At 50.1% G+C, this 14,762-nt stretch overlaps 1 protein-coding gene across 1 annotated transcript in view; it reads right to left on the bottom strand.

Annotated features, from left to right (window-relative positions):
* Positions 1-11,956: 11,956 nt before the first annotated feature.
* TGM2 (transglutaminase 2) overlaps positions 11,957-14,762 on the bottom strand; it is a 28,195-nt gene continuing 25,389 nt past the window's right edge. The window contains exons 12-13 of the mRNA XM_080924778.1: positions 14,089-14,225; positions 11,957-13,356 (exon numbers count right to left, since the gene is read on the bottom strand). Of these exons, the coding sequence (XP_080780904.1) occupies positions 13,206-13,356; positions 14,089-14,225 (288 nt within the window). The 3' untranslated portion in view covers positions 11,957-13,205. The remainder of the gene's footprint in view (positions 13,357-14,088; positions 14,226-14,762) is intronic.

Raw genomic sequence — 14,762 nt, 5'->3', positions numbered from 1 at the left:
ATGGCACAGATATGCTCTCTCTGTGCCCTGGACACCTAGTGCTAAGTTCTCTGCTCACGCTGACATCCCTGCCAAAATGGACCCAAAACCTCCGGTGCCAAAAACCACCACAAACCCTTTTTATAAATGTTGTTCCAGTCAGATAATTTCTCACAGCATTGAAATGTTTGGCTGACACACACACACACACACACACACACACACACATCTTTTAAAAAAATATTTATTTTATGCATATGCGTACACTGTAGCTGTCTTCAGACATACCAGAAGAGGGCACCAGATCCCATTACAGATGGTTGTGAGCCACCATGTGCTTGCTGGGAATTGAACTCAGGACCTCTGGAAGAGCAGTCAGTGCTCTTACCCACTGAGCCATCTCTCCAGCCACCCCCCCAACACCATTTAAATAATTATCGTTCTAGTTATAAGATGTAGGTCTCCCTTGTCTGAGGTAGTAATCCTTGCCTGCCTCTACCTATCCCTAATCCGGGAGGCAAGTCCTGAGTCCTTAAAACAACTGCCTGGCCAATCACGCTAGAAACCAGCGATTTTCGTCATTTGACAAGTCTGTGTTTATTGTGACTCACTCCTTGAAGGGAGGCTGATGTGAGAAAATGGACATTAAGAGGGAATCTTCCACACATGTTTAAAGACACCACCAATAACAGGGCAGTGGTGGCACACACCTTTCATCTCAGCACCAGGGAGGCAGAGGCAGCTGGGTCTCTGAGTTCAAGGCCAGCCTGGTCTATAGATGGAGGGAGTCCCAGGACAGCCAGGGCTACACAGAGAAACCCTGTTTCAAACAAACAAACACAAAAAACTAAAATAAAATTAATTGGAAAAAAAACAAAACAAAGACGCTATTGTTGATATTGTTTGAATGTGAAATTCCCTCTGCAGGGTCATGGACTTGAAGATTTGTTTCTCCATGTATGGCTCTGTCTCGTCAGGAGGCCGTGGAACTGTCAGAGGAGGCTTGTGAGTTCTCACTTCCACTCCCGCCCCACCACTGATCCACTGAGGTTTGGGCAAGCAGCCTCCTGCCCTGCCAGCATGGGCCCAGCAACTCCCAAGGGGCTACTGTGGCTTCCCTGCCATGACCACCTGTACCTTTTCAAACTGTGGGCCAAAATAAAGCCTTCCTCTGTAGACTACAGTCAGCCCAGAGGCGACAACAGCGGTTAATGTGGACGCATGGTCCCTGCTGGTCCCAGTGCTGGGCTCCGGATACTCAGAAGGCAAAAGTTGACACGAAAGCAGCAGCAGAGGCCCGGTGAGTCCTTAACTCATGTCAGCTGTAATAGGTGTGTTGCCACCGGCCCACAGTGCCCTTTAAATCACGCTTAGTGAGTGCTGAGCCGGAAGTTAGAGGGCAGACTCGCTTCTGACCTTGGAAATTAACAGCTTTCGGTCACTCAGAGAAACAGAAGAAGGTAGGGTCAACTTAGGCAAGACAATGGCCTAAATAAAAACTCAGTGCCTCCCCCTATCCCCTCCCAGCTGAGGAGCCTTACACTTGCTAGCTACCACTGAACTAAATTCCCAATCCCTCAAGCACCTTTTTAATTCAAGATTTTATTTTTTAATCATGTGTGGTTTTTGTATGCTGTACAGTTTTCTCGACTGCAGTGCCCATGGGGGCCAGAAGATCAGATGCCCCCAAGGCTTTGGTCTGTTTGGGGACATTTCACATAAATGGAATCCTACAATGTGTGGTCTGTTATGAGCGGCTTCTTCCAGGTAGGAAAATGTTTTCAAACCACATCCGGACTGTGCCCACATCACCGCTTCCTTTTTCATTGCAGAGTAATATTCTACTGCGTCAATACTCCCCCATTTGCCTCCTTATCAATTAGTGCAGGTTTGGGTTGTGTCCACTCTGGCTGCTGTGAACGTTCATGTACAACTTTTTGTGTGGGTGAGTTTTTCACTTTCTGGTTTCACCCTGGGAGGAACCTGAAGGTCAGATGTTTGCTCCATGCCTACCTGACACCTGTCAACATGTTGTTATATGGAACTGTGTCCCCAAATTGCTGTACCACAGAGTGTGTCCAGCAGAGCTCTGAGAGCGGTCCAGGCTTTCCCCATCCCTCCCTGTCATTATCTGCCTCAGGGTCACAGCCCCCATGTGGGCATGACATAATCTCCTTGTGGTTTGGAAGGGAAAACTTCTCAGTGACACTAAGTATCTTTCCATGTGGTCAGTAAGTCATCTGTCTAGAACCCTTCCTTTCCCCCAACTTCTTGTGTGTGTATGTGTGAATGTGTTTTGCATAGATGTGCAAGTGTGTATGAATGTTTGTGTAGATGTGTGTATGTGTGCATTCATGTGTGTGAGGAGGGTGGGTATGCATGTGTGTATAGGTGTGTGTGTGCATGTGTGTAGATGTGTGTGTATGTCTGTGTGCATGCATGTGTGTGAGGAGGGTGGGTGTGCATGTGTGTGTAAATGTGTGTGTGCATGTGTGTGTAGGTGTGTGTGTGCATGTGTGTAGATGTGTGTGTATGTCTGTGTGCATGCATGTGTGTGGGGAGGGTGTATATATGTTCATCTTCTACAGTGGAAGACTTCAATAGCATTCGAAGAGGCTGATAAGAACAATTCAGCTGGGCATGGTGGCACACACCTTTAATCCCAGCACTTGGAAGGCAGAGACAGGTAACTCTCTGTGATACGTGAGAGCCAATGAAGTATAGGAGGTAAAAAGAAAGAGGCGGGGTCTCTGTGATGCGTAAGAGACAAATCGCCAGGGCTCTTAAGATTTGGCACTGCCAAGCAGTGGGTGTAGACTGCCTGTCAGTCCTGAGCAGGGCTGGCCAGGCCTGGGAAGAATGCAGGGGGAGTTGGCAGGGAAATCTTTTCAGGGGGCTCGGGGCCTGGTGGTGCCTGGTGGGGCGGCACACATCTTCAGCCATCCCTGTAGGGCAGGACCACTGGAGGCCAGGAAGGTATCAGACACCGGGCGCTCTCCTCCTCAGTCCCCATCACAGCTCCTACATAATTCACTCTTCCTGGCTTCACCCCAACTTCCTTCTCTGCTGTCTTCCCAAGGGTCACTTGGCAGCTGTCCCTCTCAGATCTCCCTACTTCTGCCCTGCTACAAACCCCCATTTGCTGGACCTAGCTTGCTAGAGCAACCAGATCGGCTGCCACAGCCCTCCAGGGGGCACCAGTCATGACATCCCAGCTTAACTGCCACTGGGAACAACATTCCCATTCAGGGTTGACGTGTAAATAGAAAAAGCACCTTCAGCAGTCTGTGTGCGCTCCTAGCTGTAATCCCGGTACTAGGGGCCTGAGGCAGGAGAATTACTGAGAGTTTGAGGCCTGGGCTATGTAGTGAGTGAAACTATCTCAGAAGAACGAGAGGGGGAAGGAGGAGGGAGATGGGTTAGTGGGTAAAGGGCTAGGGTTAGTGATGAGGACTGGTTCATATCCTCTCATGCAAAAGCCAGGCAGGCCTGGTGGTCACCTAGAATCCCAACACTGTGGAAGCAGGGACAAGGGATGCCCGTAGCAAGCTGGCTAGTTAAACTATCTGGAACTGGTAAGTTCCAGGTTCAAGGAGTACCATCAGCCCAACAAAAAAGTGCAGCAAACGGAGGAAGACAAGGTCACCTTCAGCCTCACCCTCTCGTGCAGGCTCAGGCACGTGTGAACACTACCACACACACTCTCCCCTCTGTGGGTGTTCCCACCAACTCCTCACTGCTTTCCAAACAACATATTTCCTGTTCCCAGAATCCTCTCCACCAGGGCAGTCTGAGACCCTGTCTTAACTATGACTTGTCTGCTGTTGGGATAAAATACAATGAGAAAGCAACGCAAGAGGAAAGAGTTCGTTTCAGCTTACGGCACCAGAGGGACACTGTCCCCCATCGAGGGAAGACATGGCGACAGGCCGGTGCAGGCTGGTCAGACTGCATCAGAACTCAGGAAACAGAGTGAATTAGCAGTGGGCTGGACTTTAGCCTCGGATCTTATCTCCTAAAGGTTCCACAGCTTCCCCATCAGGCAGAAGGATCTCTGAGTTTGAGATCATCCTGGTCTGCCGGGTGAGTTCCAGGACAGTAAGGGCGACACAGAGAAACTGTCTTGAAAAAACAAGAAATAAAAACAGATAGATAGATAGATTGATTGATTTATTGATAAATGATAGATAGAGATATATAGATGATAGATAGATGATGGATGGATAGATGGAAATATAGATAGATAGATGATAGATGGATAGATAGGTAGATGGATAAATGATAGAAAGATGGATGGATGGATAGATAGATAAATGGATGGATGGATGGATAGATAGATAGATAGATAGGTAGGTAGGTAGATAGGTAGATAGATGAATTGATAGATAGATAGGTAGATAGATAGGTAGATAGATAGATAGATAGATAGATAGATAGATAGATAGGTGGATAGATGAATGGATAGATGGATAGATAGGTAGATAGATAGATAGATAGATAGATAGATAGATAGATAGATAGATAGATAGATAAGAAGAACAAAGAAGGGCAGGGTGTGGTGGCGAAAGAGTAACTTTAGCACTCAGTGGGTGGAGGCAAGAGGATCAAGAGTTCAAGGTCGTCCTTGGGCAATACAGTGAGTTTAAGACCAGCCGGAGTTGCAGGAGAACATGTGTCAAAACAAACAAAAGAATGAATAAACAAACAGCCCCAATCTCAAACCAAACCCAAGCCAAGCAAAAAGAAGGTTTAACTGGCAGTATAACTATCAGCCAGCTGTGGTCCACATGTGCGCTGCCGAGGGGCCAGAGCACCTGGGGGAGGCTGGGCTGAAAACGGTGTTTGGCTGGCTGTGCAGTGAATACGTTGTTTGGAAGGCAGTGAGGAGTTTGTGGGAACACCCACAGAGGGAGGGCGGTGCTCAAGTGGAGGCCAGAGCTGATGTCCGGGTTCCTTCCTCAGTTACTTCTCAGTTTTAATTTTTGGGACAGGGTTCTCACAGAGCTGGGAGCTTCATGCTTCCTTTAGAGTGCTGGCCAGGGAGTTCTGGGGATCCTCCTGTCTCAGCACCCCACTCTCTGTCCCTGTCTGTGTCCTGGTGTCTGTCTGTCTCTCTCCTCTCCCCTTCCCTCTTCTCCTCTTCCTTCTTCCTCTGTCTCTTTGCCTCCGTCTCTCTGCCCCTGTCTCTCGGTCTCTGTCTCTCTCTGTCATGGATTCTGGGATCCAAACTCAGGCCCCCCAACTTACACAGCAAAGCGCTTTATCTACCGAACCATCTCCCCAGCCCATAAATACATTTTTTTTACTATAAACTTATATTATGACTCATCATAATTGGACAAGTGCATTTTTAAAAATTTCTTAATTTTATTTCCTCTGGCAAGGCAACCGTAGCTTTACTTTTTATTTTGACAGCTCGGATCTAAGGAGAGTACAAAGGAACATGATGAATATCGATTTGGACACAAAAGTAAATATTTAGAAGGTCTGTGCAAAGAAACCACAGTCTATTGCTGGAGACCTCTAAGCTGCAGATTCCTTTCCTCTGAAGTCTCTGAGTCCGTTTCCCAGAAACACTTTCCCCTCATACACTTCCTGAGACGGCCGTGCCCTGCCTGGAACACACACAGCTCCCAAAGCTGGGCCCACACAGATGTGCACGCTGGCTAGAAAATGGGCTCTCCCACCCTCCTTCCTGCCTCGTCCACCCAGTGCACAGGTTGCTCACTTCCTGCCTGTCTCTGGCTGATTCTCCTCGGAGGCTCCAATCTTCACAGTAGCTTCCCAGCCTCTGCCCGAGTCCAGCCTGTGTGTGTGATGTAGACTATATTGTGAACTGTCATGTGTTGGAGCTCACTGAGAAACTGCCTCTGGAGGTGAGGATCACCCCCACCCCCATTTCACTCCCAAACATGTGTGCCTCAAAATGTCCTCTAGGGCCTCTTTGTCTGGGGATGGGATGGCCACCCCAACTCTGAAGGGAAACAGCAAAACAGCCAGAGAATAAAAACTTTGTGTCTTTAAAAACAGCTAGAAGGTAACCATTCCCACAGACATTGCTACAATCCCATGGTACAAGAACTTAATTGAGCACATCTTGAGTGGCCTCTGCCAGAAGTTGTAACCATCGGTGTTAAGGCTTTTGGTTTGGTTTGGTTTTTGAGACAGAGTCTAACTGTGTAGCCTGGCTGTCCTGGAACTCACTATGTGGATCAGGCTGGCCTTGAACTCTCAGAAACCTGCCTGCCTCTGCTGGGATAAATGTGATTGTTCTTTTATCTGGAAGCAGAATCTGAGGGGACCCTTCTACTGGCTGCTCAGGCACCCTGCGTCCATTTCTGCTAGGAGATTTTTTGTTGTTGTTTTGTTTTTTGGTGTTTGGTTGGTTGGTTGGTTGATTGGTTGTTTTTGTTTGTTTGTTTTCCCCAGAGACAGAGTTTAGTCTGTGAAGTCCTGGCTGGCCTGGAACTCTCTTTGTACACCAGGGTGGTTTTGAACTCAGAGACCCACCTGCCTCTCGATCTCCAGAGTGCTGGGATTAAATGCGTGTGCAACCACAGCCCAGCTCTGCTGGATGTTTTGAACATCCAATTTGCTGTCTCTTTGGTCTCTCTCTCTCTCTCTCTCTCTCTCTCTCTCATTTTGGCTTGCTATATACTTAATATATTCACTCATTCAAAACCAAAAACTATGACTACCATAGATCCTTCTCAGAACCACACACATCAGTGGGACGGGTGGGGACAGAATGGGAAGCTGAGAACGGTGACTGGGGCCTCACTATCTGTTTGGTTCTCCCGCTCTACCTCGTAGTTCCAACGATGTGACCCTGGGCCTGTGCAGTAAGCTCTCTGGTCACTCTTTGATCTTCTGTACTGAAGAATTAGGATGTCAGGACCCAGGACCCCTGTGTATGCAAGGTACCTAAAGGAAGCTTAGCTCTTAGGCCAACTACCTGTGGGCTCTTGGCATCCGTCTGCCTCCACACTCAATGCTGGGGATTTGAACTCAGGTCCCTGTGCTTACAAAGTAAGAAGCTCTCACCCACTGAGCCATTTTGCCAGCCTCAGCTTGGAGCTTAGAGTTGATATCTCATCCCTCTTGGCTCCTCTCGTTTCTCCCTGCTAGTACAGTCTATAGGTCAGTCCTGCATTGGTGACCTAGTGTCCTTAAAATCTAGTAAAGCACCTGGTCATTGTGAACTCTGACCCGCCCAGGTGTCTTTGAGCTGTAGTTCCCAAGCCTCCTTTAACTGAGCTCAGAAGCCACCTCTCCATCCCCAGCTGTGAGAGATGCCCCAGTAAACGGTCCCTGTCCCTGTCACCTACTCTGATCCCACTGTTGTCTTGCAGCTAGAGGTCCTGTTGGCCTTGGCCCCACCCTTCTGTAGTCTCAGTGTTAGGTGACAAGCAGTGTCCCCTCCATTATGACCGAGACCCAGAGAGGGCAAGTAATTTCCCCATAGTCACACAGCCAGAGAGTGCTGGGAGATGAAGCATCAGTCACCCAGAACTTGGCTCATCTCACCCCAGGTCCCAGGGCCACTGCCATCCCTTTGGGGGACCTCTGCCAGCCAGCCATGTGGCCACTCATCTCTTCCAGGAAGAGTAGATACAGGGTGGGCTCAGCTTTTGCCCTTACTCTGTTACGAGCACACCGTGCTCCCCCACCCCTGCCTCAGTTTCCCTTCCGTAAAAAGAGTAATCTTAGCAAATGAAGGTAAACTGCCGCTCAGGCGGACCTAGCTGGTATTTTCCCTCGGTCTGTCTGTCTGTCTGCTCCAGAACAACTCTGAAGGAATGGATGTAGGACTGACGAGGCTGGACCTTTGCCTCTTGTTGTCTTCACTTTCTTTTTCAGAGACAGGGCCTCACCATGTAGCACATGTAGACATGGCCTCAAACTCGAAATCCCCCTGCTGTAGCCTCAGTGCTGAGATGACAGGTGTGTATGAAAATTTTCTCGCTATAGGGCAGCGGCTAAGGATGCTGTCTAGAGGCAGCTCTTCAGCCATTTGTGAAGGCTGTAGATCTAGTGTGACCGGAAACTGACTATCGCGGATTCGGTGCTAAATGATTAGGGGTTTATCAGGACCCCAGGGACTGTCTGACTTTACCCCAGTGGGCAGGAGTATGAGCAGTCATGGACAGCTGTCTACAAAACATACCACGATCCCAAACTGATGGCACCACCTCCTCTCTGCTCCCCCATTTCACAAAACAAAGAAGCAGGAAGGGGATGAGGTTTTTACTGAATACGTCCAAGCAAATGCCCAAGCAAATCTCCTTGCTCACATTAGTATTTAGACAGCTTTATTGAGACAGAACTCACATGCTGTGCAAGTTAGTTCAATGGCCTCCGGTCCAGACAACTGTGTTCATCCAGACAGCTTACAGAATTCCCATAATCCCCTTGTGTTCCAACTCTCCATCCCTCCACATCTCAACACCAGGGCAGCTACCTGTCTCCTTCCTCTCTATAGGTGGGATCGTACATTCTGACAGCTTTGTTTCTGTTTTCTTCCCCTTAGCCCGTTTCTGTTCTTACTGTACATGTATCAGGGCTTCACTCCTTTTCACTGCCAAGTAATATTCCACGATCTATACAGCATAGTTTACTTGTCTCTCAGTTAATGGACAGTTGGGTTGCTTTCACTTTTTCTCAGCTGTGAAGGGTGACACTGTGGGCATCACTGAGCATCTTTCTGTGTCAGCTCATACTCTCATCTCTCATGAAATTTCCGGGTCAAAGGTTTGCTCCATACCTATCACTTTGGCCTTCTGAGCCTGACTTTCTCAGACCCCGGAGCTACTGATGTGGAATCAATGCATGGATAAACTCAAGGCTTCCAATGTTCAGGGTCCAGGAAACAAGCCCGCCTCTTTCCTGCCTTCCCCATGTCTTCTCTCCCCATCTTTAGACTATTCTTCTGAGAACGGTGGGACAGACAGCCAGATCCCAGCTCCTCTCTGTTTACTGGGCCTTGGGAAAGCCTGTGGCCTGAGACTCCATGGCTTTTGATGGCGGCTGTGGACTCGTGGGAACAGTTAGGGAGCAGTGCTTTGTATCTGCATGTTCTCCATATTGAGTCTGCTCCTGTTCTTCAAGGCCTTTCGTGGGCAAAACTTCTCGTTTTGATGGCCTATTTCTTTTGCCCCTTGACACAGAACCCACGGGCTGCATGGGGTTCCTAGTACTAGTCCCTGAGTACCTGCTCTGACCTGTGCTTAACACCTCCTGGCCTGGCTGTAAATGGCAACTTATACAAACTTCTTTTTCCCCCCCTCCGGGTGGCTTCTAAAGTAGCTTTTCCCTTTCCCTGTTCTCTGGCAAAAGCGTACCTTTTGGAGCCTAATAATTAACTGTTGAATAAACTTTTGCCGATAAAGGAACCAAAGAGACATGTCACACATTTCTCTAATCGGTAACTTTTCTGTAGATGTGCTGAACCCAGAATACCCAGTGGTCTGCAGATAAGGCCACTTAGAGGAAAGGGCTCACTCCACCCTTTCTGAACAAATGTTTTCTTTGTTCCAGCCACATGTCCTCTAGCAACTGGCTTTTTTTTTTTTTTTTTTTTTTTTTTTTTTTTTAATTGAATCCTTGGTCGCCCCAGCCCCAAGGTAAATGTGCTTGGCCCCACCCCTCTTGGACTCCATCATCGTTCTGAAATTCCAGGCTTGGCTGGAGGCTGAGGGGTGAGCTGGCAGGCAGCCTAGGGAAACAAGAGCAGCTGGAAAGGAAAGAGGGCTTCCTTTGGGGTGGGAAGATGAACCCGACCCCCTCTTCCATGCGGGCTGCCAGGCATGTATGAAGGCCTCCCTCCCAGAAGTCCCAGCCGCTGGCAGGCAGGAAGTCCTGGGAGGACCAGGCCTTTCTCCGGCATGCTTTGTGCTGGGCATAGCTGCCTGTGTTGACCAAGGCTCAGTTTTGCAACCTATCAGCTGTGTGACTTGGGGCAAATTGCTTAACCTCTCTGTCCCTGTGTTTCTGTATCCACTAATTAGGTGAAATGGCATAGCCTTTAGGGTTTCTAAACTCCATAAGCACACACATTTGAGACACACTGAGGACGCACGACGGGGCCACATGCGTCTGTCCTGTGCAGATGGCTCCATTTATCTAGGCTTTTATCAAAACTTTTGTATTCTAAATAGAGAATGAACTGCCTCCCCACCTCTGTGTGTGTGTGTGTGTGTGTGTGTGTGTGTGTGTGCGCACGCGCACGTGCATATGGAGGCCAGAGGTCAATATCACATGTCTTCCTCAGTGTCTCTCCAGCCTACTCTTTTGAGAGAAGGTCTCTCACTGAACCAGAGATCTCTAATTTAGACTGGCCCCAAGGTCCACGTGTCTTACCTACTTCATCCTCCAGTGCTGGGACTGTGAACTTGGGTGCCGTGTGTCCGGCTTCTGTGTGTGCGAGGTAAGGCTTCAAACTCAGGTCCTCACGCTTGTGTGGCCGACACTTTTCTAGTTGAGCCATCTCCCCGCCCCTGAGGCTGTTCCACAGTCACATGGAACAAGCACTGGGTAGAAGTATTTATTTGGGGATGGGGGGTTAACAAGAGAAGAGGTTCAAGCCGGCTGAGCTATGAACAAGCTGGCTGGGGCAGCTTGTTCCCTCCATGTTAGGAGTGAGCAATCAGGCAGGGAGCTGGAGTTTTCCCAGGAGCCTCTTACCGAGAGTCTGCCCCAGCCCCAGAGCACCCAGCACACAGGCAGGCGCAGAAACTGTTTATAGCCCCAGCTGCCACCTTCGCAAACATCTGCCTGAGCTGCAGAGGCCGATGCATCTGGCATCAGCCTAGGAAAGCCTCAGAGAGGGGCCTCCTTGGAGCTTCGTTTTGGAGGCCGAGAAAGGGTTCTCCATGCGGAGCTGCTGGGCAGAGTCAATGACCGTAGGTCTCACCCAGCCCATCCTGTCCCTTCCCTGACCACCTCTGTTTTCCAGGGGAGTTTCCCAGAGTCCTTGGTCTGCTGGTCTCTGCTAAGGATCTGCCAGTAGGCAGCATAGGGGAGGATTCGCCAGACCAGCTTGCCTCTGCAGTTTCTTGCTGCAACTAATAGTAATAGTAATAAGAAATTGTCAAATAATAAACTAAAATTAATAATAAAAGACAGTTACATTTATCTACCATCCATCTATCTATTCATCTATCTATTTTATCATCTATCTATCATCTATCTGTCATCTATTTATCTATCATCTGTCTAGTGTGTGTATGCCTGTGCATGTGAAAATCAGAAAACAACTTTCGACAGTTGTTTCTCTCCTTCCACCACTTGAGCTCTGTCACCAGCCTTGGTGGCGGGTACCTTTAACTGCTGAGCCATCTCTCTGGCCCTGTCTTCTAGCATACCGCTTACTGGCACAATGCCCAAGTCACCCTAGGTGTCCAGGGAACATGGACTTGATACCCTGGAGAGGTGACATTGGGGTTGTTTTACATTTGTGAGTGTTAGCATGTTTGTATAGGAGTACATGCATGTGTGTGTGCGTGCACCAAATGCCAACCCTCCAGTGTAATTTCTCAGGTACAATCCATCTTGGTTTTGGAGATGACAGGGTCTCTAATTGGCCTAGAGCTTACCGAGTAGGCTAAGCTGTTTGGCCAATGAACTGAGAGTATACCGCTAGAGTGGCATTATAGTTGGGTACCACCATACCAAGGGTTGTTACCCCAAAACAATGAAAGGTGACTTTGGCATTAAGCCAAGCTGATGAGGAAAGACAAGGAAGGATATTTCAGGCACAGGGAATAGCAAAAGCTTAGAGGGGCATGAGAGGGAAGGACTCTGGAGGGACACAGGAAGTTCCTGGCTCAGCTTGTGGGAGGGGTTTGTGGGCGGAGCCTTGAGAGCCAGGAAAGTGTGGGGCCAGGTTAAGGCTTGGGTGAGGAGGCAGGGGGCGGGCACAGGTGTGAGTGCTGCCCAACCCCCTCAGAAGCTCCCAAAGGACAAGGCGGACTTTGTTTAAATGTGAAAAATAGACCTTTATTTCCGTGTTTACATGTGCTCCGAAAGCGTGCCTACCGCCTGAAGCTCGCACAGGCCGAAAGAAACAGAACCGTGTGGGGGCAGGGCGGACACGCGGCTCACAGTGCGATTCTCTGCGTAAAGCGGGAACATGTTAAATACATCAGTGTGATTCTTCCCAAGCTCTCCCCTAAAACCCCAGTCTCTGACCTCGTCCCCCAGAGACCCCTCCACCACCGCAGTCTTTTCAGCTTGAGGGCCCAGCCACAGAGAGGTAGGAGTGGGCTAACTCAGGATGGTGACCCATGGGCTCCCGTGCTTTTCTGGAGGCAAGTGCTGTCTGTGTCTAGGAGTGCTGACTGAGGAGGAAGGGCCGGTGTGGGTGTGGCCCGGTGGGTAGCGACCAGCATGGACAGTTAAGGCTCCTTCTGTGAAATCTAGTCTAGGCACTGTGTGAGCAGCTTGCGGGTAGTCCTGGAACCCAGGCACAGGTGAGAAGCAGGACACCCCGAAAGTGCACGAGGCCTGGGTGGCAGGTTTAAGAAGTACAGGGCCAGATCCTAGGGGTTTGCTTGTCAATCCCTGCTCTGGTGAAGGAGGATCAAACCCGGAAGAGGATAGAATGTAGCCCTTCTCGAGGTTTAAACCCAGGCTCTGACTCCCAGCTCTCCAGCCTCCCCACCCTTTCCTCGCCCTAACTGTGACCTTCCAGACTTGTCTCCAGATGTCTCAGGTCAGAGCTGGTATCACAGATGGAGTGCTAGGTTCCAAGTCAGATGGCACAGGCCCTGCAAGTCAGGCACAGTACAGTGGGCAGCCTCAGTTTCCACCCCAGAGTTTCTCAAGGTCGTTCAACAGACTGGTGTCCCTGTGAGAACTTAAGGCACCTAGCACACATAGTTCCCGCTCATGGGAAAAGGGGGGAAACTGTTGGCAGGGGCAGCTGGCTTCCTTCGATGAGCCTCTAGAGACGGTTCAGACAATACAGAGATACGGAGTGTTGGCAATGACTCTCCTCTTACCCTCACCAGGCACCCAGTGTGTCCGCACAGAACATTCCTCACAGCTAAGGGACAGATGGGGAAACAGATCCAGAGGAACAGGATGGGCCAGAATTGTCTTCTGAAGAGCCCCGAGGCAGCCATGGCGACCTGAATGGGGTGCAGTTGCTCATTATCTCAGGATAAAGACCAGGTTGAGTTGAGGGTCGGCGGGTGGTGGGTTGAGTCTGGGGGTGAAGGGGTCCCTTAGGCCGCGCCGATGATGACGTTCCGGTAACCCTTCACCGACTTCAGCTTGTCACACTGGAAGTTCACCACCAGCTTGTGGAGGCCGATGTCAGTCGGGAACAGGTCCACCCGCACCTTGACGGCATCCCCAGCTGGTACAGGGTCAGAGCTGCAGAGGAGAGACGGTGGGTGGGTAAGGACACGGGCCTGGTTGCCGTGTGACACACTAGGACTTACACCAGGATTTCGGAAACGGAAAACTAAGGCCGGTATTGAGAATGGGTCTAACTCAGGGCTTCTGCAGGGTTAGGCGTCCTAGAGTGGTGTGTGTATGCACGTGTACACGTGTGTGTGCATTTGCGCATGTACACAAGTTTGAGTGTGTATGAGACAGTATGTTTGTATGTTTGTGTGTGTTCATATATGTATAGGTGTAAGCCAACATGTTGCCAGTGGGGGGCGGGACAAGCGTACCCAGGGCTACAGGAGAGACAACGCATTGTGTGGATTGTGCATGCTCTTATTATGTTCTGATTGTATAAATTACACGACACTGGAACAAAAAACAGCACTCATTTCCACACGTGTGTGTAGATGTGAATGGATAAGGACACACCATGCCTGAGAGTGCATGTACACGCAGACACACATTGACCTGTGGGTTCTGTGAGGACTGTGTGTAAGCAGCGCACAGTGACTGGTGTGTCCCGGGCCGGGGTGTGCTGGTGGGGAGATGCCCTGCAGTTAGCGTGCTGTGTGGGACTCTGGCTTGGGGTTTGGGTGGGCGGGATGTAGGTGAGCAGCGGATGAATGGAGCGGACTACAGGCCGGGCTGGGTTCACCGGCCTGGCCTCCAGGCTCTGGCTTCCTCCTCCCCGAGACCTGGGCTCCCAGTACGTACACTTCCACCGACTTCTGCTCCTTGGTCAGGCCAGCCCCCTCCACCGTGAAGATGCAGTCATACAGGGGATCCGAAAGCGGGTTCTTCAGGGACACCTCGGCCACCAGTTTGCGGTTCTGCTTGGGCTCCCCCAGAATCTGAAAAGGGTGCAGGTGAAAGTTAGGGCAGGGATCCAGGCTGGATGCCTACGGAGTTTCTCCCAGCGTTGGCTAAAAGAAGTTGTTCCCAACCCTAGGACGCAGGCTCCGTGCCTCGGTTTCCTGTCTACAAACCACAAACGATGGGTACTCTCCAGGCCCCCCGTGAAACTTTAATGAGGCTCCACATGACAGCTTGGGGGATATGAAGGGTCTCGTGTCCCAGGGTCTAAAGCTGGCGGGTCAGGACTGGAGCTAAGCTGACTCTGTTCTTCTCTGACCCTTTCTGAGCCCTGGTTTGCTGGTTCTTCGGGACAGATAAGCTAAGGTCTGTAAGTACTTAGCAGACTCGGCCGATAATGATGAGGTACTCTAAAGCAGCTGCTGCTGGGGCTTAGGGGCACCCCAGAAGAGGGCTGGGAGGAAGATGTGACTATGGTAGTACTGTTAGCTTTCACCAAGCCTCCACACGTGCAGTGATAGGTTCTAGCTGCTTCCTGTGGACATAGATTCTCACAGTATCCCCATGGTGGCAGC

This window comes from Micromys minutus, assembly GCF_963924665.1.
Source record: "Micromys minutus genome assembly, chromosome: 11".
NCBI lineage: Eukaryota > Metazoa > Chordata > Mammalia > Rodentia > Muridae > Micromys > Micromys minutus.
This window is presented reverse-complemented; position numbering and strand designations above follow the sequence as displayed.